This window comes from Rattus norvegicus, chromosome 1 (assembly GCF_036323735.1).
Source record: "Rattus norvegicus strain BN/NHsdMcwi chromosome 1, GRCr8, whole genome shotgun sequence".
NCBI lineage: Eukaryota > Metazoa > Chordata > Mammalia > Rodentia > Muridae > Rattus > Rattus norvegicus.
The window spans coordinates 106,085,950-106,105,308 of NC_086019.1; the positions used below are offsets into that span (position 1 = coordinate 106,085,950).

Below are 19,359 nucleotides of genomic sequence, written 5' to 3' on the forward strand. Positions count from 1 at the left end.
TTCTGTTGGAATAAGCCACTTTATTGAATGGTCTCTTTCATGCCTCCCCACCCCCAACTTCTCGTCAGGTCAGAATGGCTTTGGGTTGAAGTCACCAATGGTCTCTCCTTCCTGTCTCTCTCTGTCCACGGCACCCTGAGATTCAGTGGTCTCTGTGGCATCTGGGAGTGGGCAGGTAACCGTGAGATCCTGGCATGGTGCAGGGTGTGCCGGCAGCTGACATAAGGCCAAGGAGTGGCCCGCCCCACAGCCCACGAGGAGGAGTCTTGATGGTGACGGCAGGGCCTGCACTGGAGTTGGAGTCCAGACATTGGACTCGGTGCCGTCCCCACACATGCCATGTTCATTCCAGCCCCAGGAGCAGCACTTGTCCCCTGCAGGAGAGAGGGCACAGACATCACTGTTAATGCCCGGTGCACACAGGAGAAAGCAGGGCTTGTGGCCATTAACAGGGTATGTTCATGGCCACCTCACCTGCCCCCCTCAAGTCACTGTGCCCCATGCTGCCACCCCCCGCCCAGTTGTTCATGCTCCATCTATAGATTTCCTCCTTGGCTTTTCACTCCTCACAGGCTACCAATCACTGAGCCCTGCTAACCCCACCACCAAGAACAACTCCAGTATCTCCCACGTCCCTCCAACTCTGCTGCCACTACTCTGGCCCAGGTCATCAGCTTCTCACCGCAGCCGTAACTGCTTCCCACACACCGTCACGGTTAAACGCCGATAATCCCAGCTTCTGGGGAGCTGAGTTCCAGACCGGCTTAGGCTATACAGAGAAACTTGATTCCAACTTCCCCGCTTAAGAAAACTACCCGAAAGTTTGAAATACCTTAGTATGCAGAAAAGCATGGAGAACAATGTATGGTCTCCTAACCTAAGCTCAGAACATTAGTTATCGTTTTCCCACAGGCATTTCAGTCCTTTCCTTAAAACAACCACAAAATATCTTGTGTAAGCCTGACCTCCCTCTATGCTCTCCGCCCTGCTGCAGGGACCACTGCTTTGAAGCCAGTATGTTTGCATGTACATGTATGTGTACATGTATGTATGTCCATAAACACCATGTATACTTATTTAGTTTGTCTTAAAAACATCATTGATACATACCTTTTACATGACCTGCTCTTTACACTTAGAAATTCATCTGAGCCAATATTTACAGACCAAGCTTATCAATACCCTCTCCTATGTAAAGGCACCTTCCACTCAACCACACAGTTGGGATGATCAGTCCTTAGTAGTCATTGTTGCCACCAAATATATATACCAATACGCAATATGAAATTATACACCACCACCAGTATGGCTGCTGTTAGGAAGAGTGCTGCCCTGAACATCTTGCAGAGGGGTTCCTCTGTGTCTTTCCCTGTAGACCGCTGACACTCCGCTGACCACACTCATTTAGCTTGAGATCCTGTTATGGGACCGAGCTCCCTTTATGAGTCTGCGGTTTCTTGGGTTCTATGGATCACACGTTTACATTCTCCGCCCCTCCATTTTTTCCCCTTTTCCTTATTGACGACTTAGTTCTACGCACTGCACGTGGCTTCTCCCAGAAGTTTGGGGTGTGGCACCTCACTTTGTTTATGGAGACTTTTGCTAAACAATTTCTTTACAGTGGCTGCCTAATTGCACATTTTGAGGGTTAAACGATTTACTTAACCCGCGGGTTATTCTCAATGCTCAGGTTGTCTCTAATTTTCCGTTGTCCTACAGCACGGCGTGTAGAGCTCTGTGAGTGAGTCTCTCCGCTGCTCCCTCTAATTACCTTCTCAAATTAGATTTGTAGGACAGGGATTCCCGGCCAGTGGGTACGGCGATCACGGAGATGCCCAAGGACTGTGTGAGGTCTGCCGGGATACTCTTAGAACGTGACGTCGGTTATCTGTGGGCATCTCTGCCCCTCTCCCACAACACCGTTGTTCATTAGCATCCTGGGTTTTAAAAAATCCTTTTCAATTTGAACACAAAATGGTGTCTCGCTGTTTTAATGTGTATTTTGACTACCAATGAAATTGGTAGATCTAAACGCTGTGCTTCCTGGATACTTTGTATCTTCGTATATGGTTTCTTCAATCCCCCACAGCTCAGTTAATATCATCCCAACGTCCGTTAATAGAAAAACATTTGAGGGCTCAAACCCAAAAGCTACATGACCTGGTGCTTGTCGTTTTCAGTTTGACTTAAAATTTTGTTCTTGATCTTTTAATGGACATGTATTTATGACCCTATTTACTGATTTGGGTTTTTTGGGGGTGGAGGTGGGGGGAAAGGTTCTCACGAAGTTTATGTTGGTCTCGAACTCACTATATAACCAAGAGTGATCTTGAACCTCCATCTTCCTGTGTCCGTCTCCCAAGGTGGAGTGCAGATGTGCCTGCCATTATATCGGGCTAATTCACCGGCCTTTTGTGTTCAATTCTTTCGGCAGCACGTAAACACCGAAAGCCCATCTTTATTAGGAAATATTACTGACTTTTCCATGATGCCAATGTTTAAATCTTACACCGGAAGTTTCAAGAGAGGGCTCTACCTCCTTGGGAGGGAGGTCAGGGGCTCGGGTGAGGGGAAGATGCGTATCTTCAGGTTGGCTGGAAAGACGCAGAAACACACGCGGAGAGCATGACACCCCTCCCCTTCCCTGTTTGGGCAGGAGCCTCACCAGGCTGATCAGGAGCAGGGAGGAGTGGGGAAGAGCCCAGCGACTTAGGGTCCAGTTTGGCACCTCGCACGGGCCAAGCGCCTGGCCCTGGTGAGAAGCACAGCGGACTGTCAGCAGGGGCAGGGGTGGGGAGCGGGGATGGGGATGGGAGGAAGACAGAGCTGACCTCGCCACAGGACACAGCACTATGGGCAGCTGGCATGCTCCGCTTCTCCTGCCAAAGGGAACTGCTCTGAGGAAGCCACACTTGGGGCTGAGTAGCTGAGGCCCGGAGCCAGGACGTTCATGCCTGCTGGGTAGAGAAGCCTGGCACGGGCCCAGACATCTCTTCCCCGATACTCTGAGGAGAAGTTACTCTAGTCGTGTGTGTGTGTGTGTGTTATTTGCTTATGTTGTTACGGCCCAGTGCGGCAGCCTCATTTCACGGATGGGGCTCATCTTCCGAGATAAGGCTGAGCATCTAGGATACGGAAAGGGCTGCAAACACTGTGCGAAATGCCACACGTCGTACGCTAGGCTTCCCTGAACTTATTCCTACAGAAGTACTTTAGGTCTGAGGGCCCCACCAATGTGCTGCCCCGCCTTTTCTCCTTCTCCGTGTGCGCCATATGGGCATGTGCATGTGCATATGGTCAGAGATCAAGGTTGGGCCTCTTCAATTTTTTTCCACCTTATTTTTTGAGACAGTCTTTCACTGAACTTGGAGCTTATTGACTGGCTAATGGGGTTGGACAGCAAGCCCAGGGGCGATCTTGTTATCTCCCAGTGTGGGGACACGAGTGTGTTCTACCACGCCTGTTGTCTTCCATGGCTTGTGCAGCAAATGCTTTGTCCACAGAGCCATCTCCCCAGGCCCTCCGCTTCTCTTTTCAATAATCCGTTGAAGGTTATTCGAGAATGACTTGTGGACTGGAGCGAGGGCTCCACAGTTAAGAGCACCTGATGCTTTTGCAGAGGACCTGGGTTTGGTTCCCAGCGCTCACTCACATGGTGGTTTGCAATCATGTGTGACTCCAGTTCCAGGGAATCTGATCTAGTATTGTCTTCTGATCTCTGTGGGCACCAGGCATACACATGGTACATACATGTATTCAAATACATACAAATAAAATAAATACATCTAAACTTTTATTTTCCAAAAAAGAATAAAGGAAGAAAAAGAATGGATGTCATCATATAGAAGAAGGCCACAAGTCAGAGCCAGTCCGAGTTTGCCAACTGCTGCTCACCTGATACACAGGATGCTATTTAATATGGGCCGTGCTAGGCTCCCCTTGGTTCCTAACACACCGGCGCTGTTATGATGGCACCTAGAGCCCCACATCAGAAGTCTTGAACCCCTCTATACAGTACATGTCTCGCTTGGTGCTGTGTTTGATCAAGCTCAAAACACAAATGCAGATACAACGCAGGGGGATGCCTCAGTTCCCTCTGAGGACCAACCCTGATATATCACTGCTGCCCAAAGGGCGGAGTCTTCCCCTAGGGTTCACATACTCCCTTACAGTAGCATTCTCTGTGGAGCTGAGGGAACCTGGGAACAGAACGGTTTTGGGGAGAAGATGGGGAACCGTTTGGGGCAGTCTACACGGAAGCACCAGATCTTGATGGCTCTTTAATCCCAGCACTTGGGAGGCAGAAGCAGGTGGGTCTCTGTGAGTTTGAGGCCAGCCTGGTATAGCTGAGTTCCAATACAGCCAAGGGCCTCGTAGAGAGACCTGGCTGCAAAAACAATCGACCAAACAAGCAAGCAAGCAAACAATGGAGGTTCTAGCCAGACACACATGAATGAAGACTTTCTGCAGAGAGAGCCCTGTGGAGAGCCTGAGGGAGTAGAAACCTGAGAATCCTATGAAAACGGTAGGAGGCATGACGCGGAGCCTGGCCTGTGCTAAGTTGCTGGCACAATTCACACAGGTCCTGAACCACTCTAAGTCACGGTTTCTGGCTTTGCTTTTTCATGCACAAAGTGAATGTCTTGAATTTATAATACCATATGGGTTAATACATAGTCATTTTCTTTGTGACTTTCATCACTGTCATAAAAACTGTATGTTTGAAAGGACATTTGCCATTGTGTGTAGCTGCAAGCCCTGGTCCAAGAAAGCAGTGTTCCTCCAGGTGAGTGGCCAGGCTGCTGACACGGACGCAGCCCAGCAACCCTCTCCTGGATCAGCGGTGTCACGGGAGAAGTGTTGTGCCCAGAAAGTGCGACATTTGAAAGGGAAATGCATAGACCCTGCTGCCAGGGTCCCTTGCAGGGATGTTGTCTAATTCCTGAGAGCTCATGGCCTTTCTGTTCCTACAAGCAACAGCTGCCAGAACCATTTTAATCTCTGCTAGAATGTGAAGTTCCAAGGGAGCAAAACTGGATTTTATTCAATAGCTTTATCACAAAACTAAAAAGAAAAAAAAAAAACTAAAAAGAACCCAAAAACCAAAAAACTTATACAATCGGAAAAAATGCTCAGTAAATATTTGTTTCTGGCATGAACAGTTCCGAAATGTTAACTGCCCCTAGAGTGGCTCAGTCTCCTGAGAGGAAGCCAGATTGAAGAGCTGGGCAGGCAGTGATAGCAATCCTCACCAAAGGAACTGTTGGGGGTGTGCTTGTGCGTGCATGCATGTGCATGCGTGTGTATGTGTGTATGTGTATACATGTGTGCCCATGCCCGTGCACATGCATGCGTGTTAGACTGCCATACATAGGAGAATGGAGGCATTCGATCAAGGATGAGACCAGCTCCATGTCTAGCTCTAGATGAGCTGTTCCAGCAGGCCTGGCCAGGACTCCTTCACTGTAGCTCTTAGAATGAATTGCTGTAGTCCCTCTCCCTCCTGAGATGAGGAGGAGCCCCTGGCCAGTAGCTATCATGAATCCTTACTCAGGAGTGGGAGCAGACACTTGGGGATCTGTTTTGCTGCTCTGTAGCTAGGCCCGGCCAGGCTTGGATTTGCTATTGCTGTCGTCTGGCGTGTACACCTAGGTCTTGGCTTTGTCATCAGTACACAGGCCCGTCATTTCTCACTTGTCTTTGTTGTTTTCAAACAGATACATACAGTACCCAGCAGAGTCCATCACATGATACCTGCTCAGCTGGCACCCCTCACAGCTGCTGGGATGGCCCTGTTTCATGCCCAGGATCCAGTTCCTAGCCTTCTTTGGTCTGGTCTATCTTGCTCCCAGCTATTAGAGAACTTGCGGGGAAATCTCCCAAGTGTACAATTACACCACAAAACCGCCCTGCCCTTTTCCTTCCCCCCGGATGGAGTAGGTAACATCTCACACTGCTCTAGCCAGGGTTCAGACTAGTGTTGTCTGAGGCCTGCTGACAGGCACAAGCGACTAAGCATCGCTATGGAAACCGTTTTGTTATTCTCTGCTGTGTCATTTGTTTGCTGGCCCAGTTGCTGTTGTGGTGCAGAGGGGGAGGGATGCAGATGAGGCATGCAGATTAGAGTCTAAGGGAACCTGTCTCCTTCAGGACTGCAGGACTTGGGCTGACTCTGGTCTCTCCAGCTCCAAGGAGCAAGCCACTATATCCCTGACAATGCCCTGACAACCTTCTCACTTGTTCACAGGAGGCTAGATACCCCGACCCCTCACAGCAGCTTCCCAGGGGGGAGGTTCTAGTGCATTCCAGAATTTGATAGGCACCGTGGTAGGAGAAACATTAGCTGAACTCTTCAGTGTCTCAGGGCACGAAGCTGGCACCCTGGTGCTGCCCTGCGTAGGGCAGTGGTGAGGGTCACTGAGTCTTGCTTGCCCCAGCTCCCCGAACTCTAATCAAGGGATCAGATGCTTTTCAGAAGCTTTTCTAGAAGGGGAGGCAGCATCCAGTTATCCATTCACACACGACGTGACGTTTATTGATTGCCCCTTCTTTCCGAAGGCAACCTTCTGAAGTGAGGAACTCCACTGTTCCTTGGTGCGTGAATGAGAACAGTTTCATTCCTTTGAAGACTTTCCCTAATGATGACCCAACAGTCAAACTGGAACCCATGGGGAAGTGGTTACCTGGAGGGGGCTGCCAATGTGAGGGGGTGTTACCCTTACTAGGATCAGTCATAGTATCTATGGGACATTCGCAGCACTGAGTACAGTCCCCACATACCTCTCTTGACGGTCCTACAGTCAGAGTCAAACCTGGAGGGCCTGAGGATCCATCAGCCCAATCCTTTGTTGACAAGACACAAACCCGTTTGCCAGACTATTTCTGAGAACTGGGGGTACTGATTAGCGTATTGACTTTTAAATCAAATTATCTTCTATTATCTAAATCTTCCTTAGTGCTCATATGTTGCTTTTGTAATTTATCTTTTTAAAAGTCTGTTTACTCTCTGAGGCATACATCTGAAAAACTCCCTTTCCCCCAGAAATTAGTTAGGAGAGTGTATATACAAGTGTATGTGTGTGTGCGTGTGTGTGCGTGTGTGTGCGTGTGTGTGCGTGTGTGCGTGTGTGCGTGTGTGTGTGTGTGTGGTGTGTGTGTGTTTGCATGGTGTGCAAAGGTCATAGAACAATATGTGCAGGTCACAGAACCACTTTATGAGCTGGTTCTTTCCTCCACTTTTCTGGAGGTTCTGGAATTGAACTTGGGTCCCTAGGCTTGAGGGCAAATGCCTTACCCACTGAACTACACAGCAGCATAGCGCTGTGACACCCAAAGGCTGGTGTCAGCGCCAAGGCTTGCTTGGTATATGGGCCTGGCTAAGTCATGGTCTCTCAGTGTCTCTGCTCCAGCATTTGAAGACAGAAAGAATCCCCTTCAGTGACCCCAAGTGCGTCGTCTCCAGCTCTGCTGGGCTCTGCCTCCTGAAAACCATGCTCTATTGCCACACCCAGGCTGTGCATCCCCCACCCAGTGGCACATGCAGCCATGCTGACTTGGAGATGGCTCCTGGAGAAATGCCCCTCACCCATCACTCAGACTGTCAGACCCTCCAGGCACCATCAGCCCCAACATGCACCTGAAGCAGGTGAGCACCTCCAAGAGAATGGCTGCCAGCTCATAAGTTATCGTGATCAAATACAAGGTGATCTGAGGCTAAGCTCATGTTCTTTATCCCACTGGGATCATTTGCAAGGAACTACCCATGCCAAAGCCTTCCTTCCTGGGGAGGACCAACAGGGGTGTGACCAGAAGATGAGAACAAGGCCCTCTCCAGACTCCCGACTGGATGGGTTCAGATGTGCGGGAAAGAGGCAGGCATTATCCACCGAATAGGCCATTCTTACCGCTGACAATTTCAGTGTCTACTCACTTCAAGAGAGCGAATGGAAATCCTTTGCAGTCATAAAGTTAGGTTTTAGGGACTGTGCATACCTGTTGTTCCCAAAGGGAGTAAAAAAGCCATGTTCCTTCAGGGAGGTCCATGGCTGACGTCCTAGGTCATGTATCATCTGACAATGGAACCAGATGGGCACACAGTTTACTGTGCATGCTGAGCTCCAGGACAGACTCTGCCTGACAAAGACCATGCGGTGTCGATGCTGTGAACCCACACAGGAGTGTGCAGCCGCCAATGTGCATGGCTCCTTCCCACCACAAGTGCATCCAGCTAGGCAAAGACATCCACTTGATATCAACCCTGTATAAGGGGCTATTTTAATGCCTCGTATGAGCAAAGAAGGAGAAAGGTGTGGAGATGAATGAGCCTCATTTTAATCACTAACATTTAATGATACTCCACATTAGGCTTCTGTTCGGACCCACTTCTGTCCTGCCATTTCACTACCCTAAGAACCTAGGGTAAGGATGTCCAGAATCCTCGTTTCCCCCCTGAAGAAGAAGATGGGGTCTAGTTGAGGCTTAGGCTCACCTCTAAGCCAGTGGTAAAGCCAGGAAATGACCAAGGAGTTCTTAACCTGTGTCTCACAGCTTCTGCATTCCTGCCTGGGCTTCAATGAGCATTTTTCTCTCTGTGTCCCCACAGAGGAAGAGTAGAGGTTCAAGGAATCTAGGGAGCACAGGAGTGATGACATACAACACTGAGTGGAGACAGAAGGGGAGGAACGCCCACTCAGAGGAAGGCGTGATGTGTGTCCAGCAGCTCAGGAGGGCAGGGCAAGACTATAACCTGGATGCCATTGAAGATAAGGTCAGCATTAGCCAGGCAGAACTTAAGTGGCAGGTTTCAGTGGGGCAGAACTGGCCATGCCTTCTCCACCAGTGTTGTGTCTTTGTCATCTAGACAAACTGTCAACGTCATGCACACACTCTACGACCAGCCTTTGTTTGTTCTGTGTCCTCTAGTTTACCTCCCTTCACCAGGTCTCTTCTGACCTTGCAGCTTTGCCCCCAGACTGGAGTAGACAGGCTGACTTGAAGAGCCACATCCTTTGAGACCCTGGCGCCCAGTGAATGGTGCCCTGTCTTCATAGCTTGCTCTCTCTGGAGTGGAGAAGGAGCAGTGGCCCTTTTCCACATGAATGGCTTACAGCAGCAGATGCCGTAAGGTTGCTTGGAGAGTCTGGAAATGCCATGTTGCCATGGTAACAGCGGACCAAGGTTGGGGATGCTTTATCCCTGATGGGCTGCCCTTGGCAGCACCATGCCATGCTACTGGTGAAATCTTCCACCATGAATAAGAACAGAACAAATCTACTCATGGACATGGAGATGCCAGACATCTGCCTGGAGGTTCAGCTCCAGCCCGCACTCTGGGGGCTACTCACCCAATCCCCCGGCTGATCAAGAGGGCCAGGCTCTGGCTGGCTCTGCTTTGGCTCGTGTGGCCTAATACAGTTTTTAGCTGGCTCAGCCAACAAAGCAGGCCTTCCCCCACTCCAGCCCCCAAATTACCACTTCTCTTATTCGATGCCGCCAACTGGGGATCTGCCGGTGTGGACCCTGGCAATTAGCACAGCACCCGCATTTGTTGGGAAATTAAGAGCCACTGATTAGCCTAATTCTACACCATTTATAGGCAGTGAGTGTCAGGCTGAGATCGGCTTTTCCAAATGGTGGCCCGGAGGGTGGCATGTTCATGGCATGAGTTTGAAATGGAAGCAGGGGCCTGGGGAGCCAGACTGCACAGCAGAAGAGGCAGACCCTTCACCTCCCGTCACCTTGTCTTGTGGCTGTCTTTGCTACTTTGTGGGTTCTTCTTTTTCCAATCCTTTAACCCCCCACCCCCAGACCTACCCCCTATCACTAGATAGGGGAGAAAGAAGGATAAGGGGACAGAGATAGAAAACTCTGAGCGTAACCTCTTTCTTCTTGTCCTTTCTTTACTTGTAGCTGGTCTTTGCTAATCCGTGTGTTCTTCTTTTTCCCTACCCTTTATTCGTCCCCTCCTGGGACGGGGATGGGGGATAGAGAGAGGTAGAGAGAGAGAGAGATCTGAATCTAATTTCTTTTCTTTTCCTTTGAACAGGACTACCGACAAACCACAATTAATACCCCCGCACCCCCAAAAGGACCAACAACCACTGACCTTGCCTCTCAGGGCTCTAGCACTTATATATCTGAAAGTTCCCCTGAATTCCAAGTGTCACACAGTTGCAGGACCTGTCTGCAGCTGGCAGAACCACACCTGTTAGAGCACGAGGCAAATCGCAGTAGCCGCTGCGGTCAGTCCAAAGCAGCTTCATGTCTCCATACCATGGGATTAAAATGGAAGATCAGAAGGTGTTTCTAGATTGAAGTCACACTCCCAGATCATCCTGATCTAGAAAGGGAGCCTATTTCCCTGACACCCTCCAGGCTGGCTTCTGCTCTGGAGCAGTTCTAGGACCAGTGTGCCCTGAACGAGAGGATTCTGAGTCTAGAGGCTCAGAGTGAGTGATGGGGACCCTGACTCTGCCCACACTCCCTTGACCTTCTACCACCTAAGGGCCAAGTTGTTGCTATCTAGCTGGAGCTTCTTGAGAATGGAACCCTCAGTGACAGTTGCCTTGAGACTCCTGACCCTAGTCTATACCTGGCTTACCCCTGAGTGGTCTCCCTGACTCATATCTAGTAATAGGTTCCCTGCCCTCTCTGGACAATCTGTCAGAGGAGGATCCCATGTTTTTGTACACAACACGCTGGGGTCATAACCACTTACAGCTGGCTGCGTGCTTTCTCACAGACACTGGGGAACTTTCAAATTCCCTCAAGGACTAGACTCTGAGGTGTGGACACAGAGTCATTTATAACTTCCCCGATTCAAACTCTAGCTTCAGAGACAAGCCAGACCTTTCAAGTAAGGAACAAAACATTAATTGTACCTTTTTTTGGGCCATCCATGATATCTGCCCTCGAGAAATGAACAGTCTAGAAGACCATCAGATACCTCCTAACAGATGAAGAAAAACTGGTATGGTGGGAACTTGGACATTCCAAACTGTGAGCGGAGACCCGGTTGGACTCTGGGAAGTTCCAAACAACAACAGTAGCTCCATTTGGCGGGAGAAACAGAAATGTGAAAAGTAGTAGACATTTGGCTGACAGGGGGAGGTCACTGCAAATGACTCAGGAGATCTAATCTTCAAAAGGCCTAATATAGATTCTGGACTGTATCTAATAGCTAATTGGAAGCTCCTAAGGCATTGGGTACAGATAGAGCATAATCAGGGCTGTGCTTCAGAGGCAAAATCAGCATCAGCATCTCATTGCTGCTGCCATGGTAACATCTAAAAAGCACCTACACGATCCTATATCTTGAACCCTTTGGGTTGAACGTGGTTGAAGGTTGACCTGGATATCAGCCAAGGTGAAGTTCAGGATGAAGATAGCCTGAGCTACATCAAGGACAGTGGGGTGCAGAAGAGGAAGAGAGAGAGAGAGAGAGAGAGAGAGAGAGAGAGAGAGAGAGAGAGGAGAGACAGAGAGACAGAGAGACAGAGAGACAGAATGAGAGAACAAGAACCCTTTGCAGAGGCAGAAACAAGAGGACTGGGCATTGATGCTGCTGTTGATTGGAGTTTGGGTAGCTGCTGTGATGGTTTGAATGAGCATGGCCCCCCATAGGCTCATATGTTTGAATACTTGGTCCCCAGGTGGTAAGCCAGTTTATGGAAGATTAGGACATGTGACCTTGTTGGAGGATATGTGTTGGAGGCTTTGAGGTGTCAAAAGATTCATGGCATTTCCAGTGTTCTTTATCTCTCTGCTCCCTGCTGCGGGTGAAGATGCAACCCTCGGCCATTCCTGCCGTCATGGACTCTGACCCTCGGACACTGCAAGCCAAATTAAATGCTTTCTTTTATCAGTTGCCTGGGCCATGGTGTTTTGTCACAGTAGTAGAAAAGCGACTAAGACAGCAGCCTTAGAGACTAAAGGATGGAGGTCACAGCTAGGTGTAAAGCCTCTGATTCCTAGACTCTTAGCTCTGGCTGATAAACCTAGACTCTTTCTCCCAACAAAGTCAAAACATTCCTGTGGTTCCTCTGGTTATCCCAAGTTCAGGGAAACATCTGCTGAGGCTTGACTGTGAGCCCACAAGTCAACAGCAGACATCTCAGGAGAATTTATCCCCCTGTAGGCTACCAGGGTCCTACCAACCTAGAATGTACTGCTTGGAGAGAGGAGAGGTCCAGAGAAGGGACCCCATGCCTTGATAGTGAAGGTTTATCAGGAGATGCAGTGGAATATGGTTCCCAGGTAAGGAAGAAGTACCAGTTCCTAGCCTTTTTTGCTCCCCTATCCTGCCTGGTATCTCTTCGGCGGGATGCCAGGGACCCAGGCCTTTATGGAATATAAGTGCTGCCTGTTCTGAGAACACATTACTCTCCATCCTTGCTCTACCCTTAGGCAATAAAGCCTCATGCTTGGTCCTACAGTTCGAATAGACTCATTCATTTCTCCCGTTCCATTCTAACTCTTCAGAAGGCCAACCAGGCTTAGCTCAAGTCCCACATCCTCTAGAAACTCCACTACAGTTGTTATGGATAAGTTTCAGGGCAGTAAAGGGACTCCAGGCTCACTCCAAGCTCCATGGAAGAGGTAACAGCTAGAACAATCCAGAGGCTGCCCACTCTTCCATCAAGTTCAAGCCTCTCCCTGACAAGCCTCCCAGGAACCCTACAGCCCTGCTTTATTTCACCTGTCCATGCTGCAGACTGTTGTCAGCGCGTGAGGACAATGGCTATTGTCTCTCTGCACTCTGCACAGTGGCTTAGACAGAGCTGTAGACTGCAGGTGGCCAAGAAAATAGAATCCTCAGCAGTCAAAGGCTCAGGAAGACAACAGGTCCTAAGAAAATGCAGGACACAGGTGAAGCGGAAAAAAATCCTTCCAACAGTTCTTCCCTGTTCTGGGATGCAAGCCAAGCCTAGCCACTGCGCTGGGGCAGGGCAGAGAAGGCGCATCTGAAGGATGCGGCTCCTGAAAGACATTTCTGCATCCAGGAGCAGTGCTCCGGTCCACAGCCTCCTGGGAGAGCAGTTTCCAGAGTCGGCGGCAGGAGTCAAGCAGAGGTCAGCCTCCAGTCTAGGGGTATATTGATGATGGAGGTGGCATGCTAAGAGCATTTTTTTTCCCTTAATGGAATTCTCAAACTTCTGGAACTAAAAGAATCATTCCAGATAGTAAAATCCAGCTCCTGAATGTTTCTGATGTGAAAACTGAATTGAGTTCTTAGTAGAAAGAGACACTGAGTTGACCAAGATCATAGCCATGGCCAAGCTTTGGGTCTCCTGATCACAACATGGGGGTCTTTGCAGGGCTGCTTCTCTCAGTAGGGTTCCATTAGGAAAGCATGCGGTAAGGTTAAATGGCCACCGATATTTTCTTAATTTTTTTAAAAGTCAAAATTCAATTATTGATATCCTGGGCGGGAATACAGGTTTAGAGGCGACTATTGGGTTAAACCACATGCTTAGAAACAGCAGATGCCAGGTGGGGCTGGAGTGGAGCTCAGTGGGTAGAGTGCTTGCCTAACATGCATGAGGCCTGGGCTAGATCCCCAGCACTGCATGAATAGTTGTGGTGCCTCACACTCATAGTCAGGATGTTCAGGATGTGGAGACACGGGGATCAAAAGTTCAAAGTCACCTTTGACTATATAGTGAGTTCAAGGCCAGCCTGGACTATATGAGACCCTGTCCAAGATAAAGAAATGAACGAATGAACAAATGAATGAATGAATGAATACATACATACATACATACATACATACATACATACATACATACAAAATACGTATGTACATAGGGTCTGTCATTGTTTTGCTGTGGCTTAATTTGTTCCACACATCAGAGGGAGAAAGACAAGACAAACAGACCTTCTAAGAGGTTTCTTGAACATCCTGGTCAAGCACCTCCTGTGCCTTGGCCTTACAAGAAGATTCTAAACAATTATAAAGGGTGAAAGAGGAACAAAGCATCCCTCCAACTCTGAGGACAGAGAAGCTGAGGAGAGCAGGTAAGGGGATGCTATAGCAGGCCAGGCCAGCTGGGCACAACACAATGCCTGGCATACAGTGGACCCTTGGTGTAAGGAACTGAGTCAATGCATGAGTGCATGCAGGGACAGCCCACGGGGACAAGAGCCATAGCACCAGTGCCTGCAGAGTCAGGGCCTGCATACAAGTGTCAACTTGGCCCCCCTACATCTGCACAGAGGCAGAAGGCGGCTGATGGGTCCGGAAACACTGACAGAGAAGGACAGAGCTTCTAGCCCCAACCTACTTCTCCATGGCAACAAGCTGACAGAATGCTGCACGGGAGACTGAGAAACAGGTTTTGAAATCATGATGCAAAGCAAGACAACAGTCTTCTGCTTCCCAGTCCCTAGGAGGGGCAGGCACAGACCTTAAACCTGTATGTCCTGAAGGCCTGTCCACCCCGTGTGCAGTCCGGGTGCCCCGTCCCTGCTCGATGTGAACTCTTCTCAGGCTGCACGTTCCCTTTCTTTGTAGTTGATGCTGCATTGAGCCAATAGGCATGCTAGGGACTACAGCAGGGCTGTATGTGGCTGGGCCCTCCAGTATCCAGGCTGTCCCGAGCTGTCCACACACAGCGTAGCGCCTGCAGTACTGGTGTCTGTGGCACAGGGATCAGGGAGCAGACACCACATATCTCTGTCTCCTAATGTCTAAGTCCTGCCTCAGGCACTGGGGCTCCCCTGTATTTGCCTTTGTCTATCAGGAATGACTTAATTGCACCGTCTCCAGTAAATGCAAAGCCTTCTGTTGACATTTCAAATACAAAACTTACCAGTCTAGTTTTTATTATTCTTCTGCTTGCTTACTCTGCCCCCAGTAGAGAACCTGGGGTAGGATAATACCTCAATAAATGCCTTCTGAATTAGGTCAACAGTACGGGAAAGCATTGACGTTTGAGGGCTAGAGACCAGCATCCTCCAATGCAAACAGGTTCACTCAGCCCACCCTGCCTACCAGAGCCCCAGGGATCTGAGGTGGCACCACTTCTGCTGGATGCCTTCACGGCCTTCCCTGTGGTTTCTCTGCGGCAGCTCAATAGACGGTATCAATCACAAGGGTGCGCCAAGCAGGCTGGGTCGAGCAGGCTGGACCAGAGACCCCAAGCTCAAGTCCAGGCCTTACCATCTGTGAGTTCAGACAAAGCATTTCATCTCTTTGAACCTTAATGCCCTTTTCTGGAAAATGGGAAAAGCCATTTCTACGTGTCTACTCTCCCCACCCAGGAAGTTGATATGAGGAGCAGAAATAGTGAGGGACAGGAAGGGCTATCCTGTTTCTAGATTTTATAAGTCGTGAGGCTCACAAAGTGACACCTGCCCAGGAACGTGAGGGAGGTGGGGACAGAGGGTCACAATTTCATGCTGCCTCAAGAGATCCCAGCAAGGCGTTCTTCAGTTTCAGCAAAAGCAACCTCACATCCCGTTAAAATAAGAAGCCTTTTGGTGGCTGGAGAGATGGCTCAGCAGCCAAGAGCATTCACTGGCTGCCCTGGAGGAGGACCTGGGTTTGGTTCCCATCACCCAGCTTCCTGAGGCAGGAAGCTGATTCCTACTCACCCAAAGGACTCTACCGGTCCCTCGGTCCCTGCTCACTGGAAGGTGCCAGGAAGGCCACCCTGGCAGCTGGCACAAGTTCACTATGACACTCAGGGCTCCTGTCCTCTAGCCTAAAGGAACCACAGCAAAGCTGCAAATGTTTGAGAAGAGGCAACGACTTGGATGGGGCGTGGGGTGGGTGTGGGGGAGGAGACATGGGACAGCTCAGAGCACAGGCAGCACGGGAGAAGCACAGTAGTTAGCTAGAGCTGGCTATGGAGTGGAAAGTCAGCAGAGGCAGTCCCTAGAGAGACAGGAGGGACTCAGGTCCTATGCTCAGGTGTTAACGGCTTCTGAGTTCAATGCCCAAGGTGGCAGTAAGTGCTGTTTCTTTAGTCTTCACAGAGGAGGGGGTGGTGAGGAGGCGAGGGGAAATGTCCTCATCGAGAGTCCTCACCCTTCCGTGGTGCGATGCTTACTTCTATGTCAGCGTGGCTGGCTAGTACAGACCACTGTTTGGCCAGATGCTATGGTGGACGCTGCAATAAGGGCATCTTTTAGATGTAGTTAATTAACATTTAAGACGTTTGACTTTAAGTAGAGTGGATCGCCCTTCCTCGTGTGGTGGACCGCACTCTGTTGGTCGAAGCTTGTAGATCAAAGACAAGCTTCTACAGACGAGGGAATTCTTTCTCTGGACTACTGCATCGAGGCACTGCCAAGTCTGCAGCCTTCCCAATCCTGACTGGGAGGCTTGCTCTGCAGCTTCTGGATTTGCCGTCCTCTCCTGAATTCCTCTGGGATCATCAGTGTCTCTCTTTCCAGTCCCCTGTGCTCCCTCACAGACAGAGACAGAGACGGAGATAGTCGGAAATTCTGATGGGCCCTTGATAATTACACATGCACACTTGGATGGTTTCACCTAGGCTTTCCTCATTGGCTGGTCCACGTGACCTGAGGAGCAGGTAGGGACATGGAGCTTGGTGAGTTTGACTCCAAGGCTCGTCTCACCCCTGGGCCATGACAAAGCAAGACTTTCTCTCGAGAAAGCTGGGACAGGACTCCTGCCCAAGAGGTTCTCCTACAGATCCTTTAGAGTTTTCCCCTTTCCGGATGCAGTAAACAACAAGGGGCCTGGAGAGTTCCTCATTCAGGCAGGAGGCAACTCGTGCTCACAAAGCAGTTAGTGGGTCCCCCATTCCTCCCTGGGATCTGACCCAGACAGGGTCCTGGTCTTCCTAAGTTCTTCAAGGTTTTATCATGTTTAGAGTGGGCCATTTACTATCCAAGGATGCTGGTTCTCGAGGAGTCAATGCTTGGGCAGAAAACGAGCATCCTTCCTCTTGAAAGCAAGCCTGGCTGCAGGATGCTCCAGAAATCCATTGGGGGGGGGGGTGCTTGCCGGGAGGCAGAGAGGGTGTGCAGGCTGCTGAAATGATGAGCCAGCGGGGCAGTGCTGGGGACAGCTGAGCAAGGGAAGCTCTGCTTCCTTCAGTTCCCTCTGTATCTTGGTTCCTGGAGACCAGGCAGAGCACTGTCCTCTGGGGAAGGCTCCTTACAGCTCTCTTTCTTTATCCCTCCCACTACCACAGAGCCCAACCCTGCAGAGTGGAGCCGGCACTGGAGACATTGTCAGGAAGTTCACCAAACGCTGGGGGCAGCGGAAAGGAACAACCACAGCAATGCAAACACCCTCCAGCAAGCAGGCTACTGGGAGAAGTTTCAACTCCTCAGGCAGGGCTCCTCCCTAAGGCCTGTGTCTCCAGGCGTGAAGGGCAAAGGCTTCGCAAAACTCTAACCTGTTTTCTACAACCTGTGGAGAGTTAGATACATTTCTTAATTTCTAAGAGTTTCAATTTGAATATCTATTAAACAAGAAATTGAGCAGAGAGCTCGTTCCTCTGAAGGAACAGAACAACAACACACCTGAAGTGCATCAGAGAAGGAAACATTTACCAAGCGCTGTGCTGTGCCAGGTGCTGTGTACTCGCATCTGTTACATTTCACAAAAGCTTCACGATGTAGACAAATACATTCTATCTATTTTAGAGCCAGAGAAACCAAGAGACTAAGAAACTAAGGGGTGAAAGGAGGCTTTGGATAAGCCCAAGCTGGGTAGAGCTGGGGTTAGCCAAGGCGGAGCAGCTCACAGCTCTGGCTCCGCAGTGAGTGCCGAGCCTTGCCTCCAGTCTCCAGACACTGAGGCTGTAATCCTTCTGAAGGGATGACCTAATCCCATGACTCCTCCAGTCAAAACTCGTCCTCTGAGGTCAGGAGTAGGGCAGTGCTTTGCGTAGGCGAGCAGAAGGCCTTAACTCTATGCACGGGTTTTTTTTTTTTTGTGTGTGTGTGTGTGTGTATGTGTGTGTGCGCGCGCACGCACGTGTGTGTGCGTATGTGCGTGCATGTGTGTGTCTCTGTGTGTATGTGTGCGTGCGTGTGTGTGTCTGTGTGTGTGTGTGCGTGTGTGTGCGAATACACACACGCATACACACACACCTATGTATGCACAGGTATGTGCATGCATATAGGGGTGTGTGTGTGTGTGTGTGTGTGTGTATGTGTGCATATGTGTGCACACAGGTGTGGAAGTGGAAGTCAGAGGACAGCTTGTTGGAGTTGGTTCTTTCTTTCTACCCTGACGATCTCCCGGATGACTCTCAGGCTTGGGGGAAGGTGCCTTCACCTGCTGAGCCATCTAATTGTCCCTTGCCACCCGAGAAGTCAACAACTCTCTCTGAGATTGGAGCCCTTATATCTCCACCTCTCCCCAGATTTCTCCAAGTAGAGCATCCAGCCTTCCATAGAATCCCAGCAGCTCTGGACCAGTGCCATTCTCCTGTGATCTGCTCTGCCCGGTTATACCTGGCTCCCGGGCTACCCAGTCAGCACATCTGTGTGTGAAGACTCCTTTCTCATGTCTGAACCTCTCCATTTCACACTAAGCCAACACCACACTCAACGACAGAAAATCACCACGAGTTGAGCAAAGCTACTATATGTGCGGTGCTCTGGTCCACCCAGCAAGACCAGTCTGTACCGGAAAGCCTTGCTGTGGAGATGCATACAGGAACCAGAGAGTCTTGGTGCACTCAGTTTGGAAAGCACATCTCTAGCCTAGCACGGAAATCTCTTGATTAAGTGGAAGTCACATTTACTGATTTATTTTGGAACTGTGGCCAGCTCTCTCTCTCTCTCTCTCTCTCTCTCTCTCTCTCTCTCTCTCTCTCTCTCCCTCCCTCCCTCCCTCCCTCCCTCCCTCCCTCCCTCCTTCCCTCCCTCTCCCCTTTCTCTCTTTTGTAAGGACACACAGTCAGTGAGAGGTAAAGTAAGATTTGTCTCTTGGGATGTTCTACTCTGTCTCAAAGGCAAGGACCACAACAGGCTCACATCTGAGGTCTAGGACCTCACTTGTAGCAATGCTCAGGGAACATGGGGTTCTTTGATTCATATACTCGGGCCCTCAAGCTTGTCTCTACCCAACTACTGACAACCCCTCCACTGCAAACACAGAGCCCTCACACACTGAAGGACATTGGGTAAAGCCACCAGATCATCAGTGCCACAGCACCTAGAGCCTCTCAGATGAGACTGGATTAGAGTCTTCACAGATATGATTATAATAAGGGCTTGGGGGTTGGGGCAAGAAGGCTGTTCTGGTTTATCTCGGTTGGCCCTAAACGGTACCACAGATGGCTCTTACTTTTGATGCTAGAGTTGAAATTGGCGCCTGGGCATGCAGATACACTCTGCACTGAACTAAAGCCTAAGCCATCCATGTACTTT

General features: G+C 49.9%; 1 protein-coding gene across 10 annotated transcripts in view; it reads right to left on the bottom strand.

The window, feature by feature from the left end:
* Sergef (secretion regulating guanine nucleotide exchange factor) overlaps nucleotides 1–19,359 on the bottom strand; it is a 202,866-nt gene continuing 183,507 nt past the window's right edge. For 9 of the 10 annotated variants that reach the window (XM_063269165.1, XM_039100958.1, XM_039100961.1 and 6 more), the window contains one exon: nucleotides 1–374. In XM_063269165.1, the coding sequence (XP_063125235.1) occupies nucleotides 70–374 (305 nt within the window). In that variant the 3' untranslated portion in view covers nucleotides 1–69. The remainder of the gene's footprint in view (nucleotides 375–19,359) is intronic. The other variant, NM_001400924.1, reaches the window with a different exon arrangement.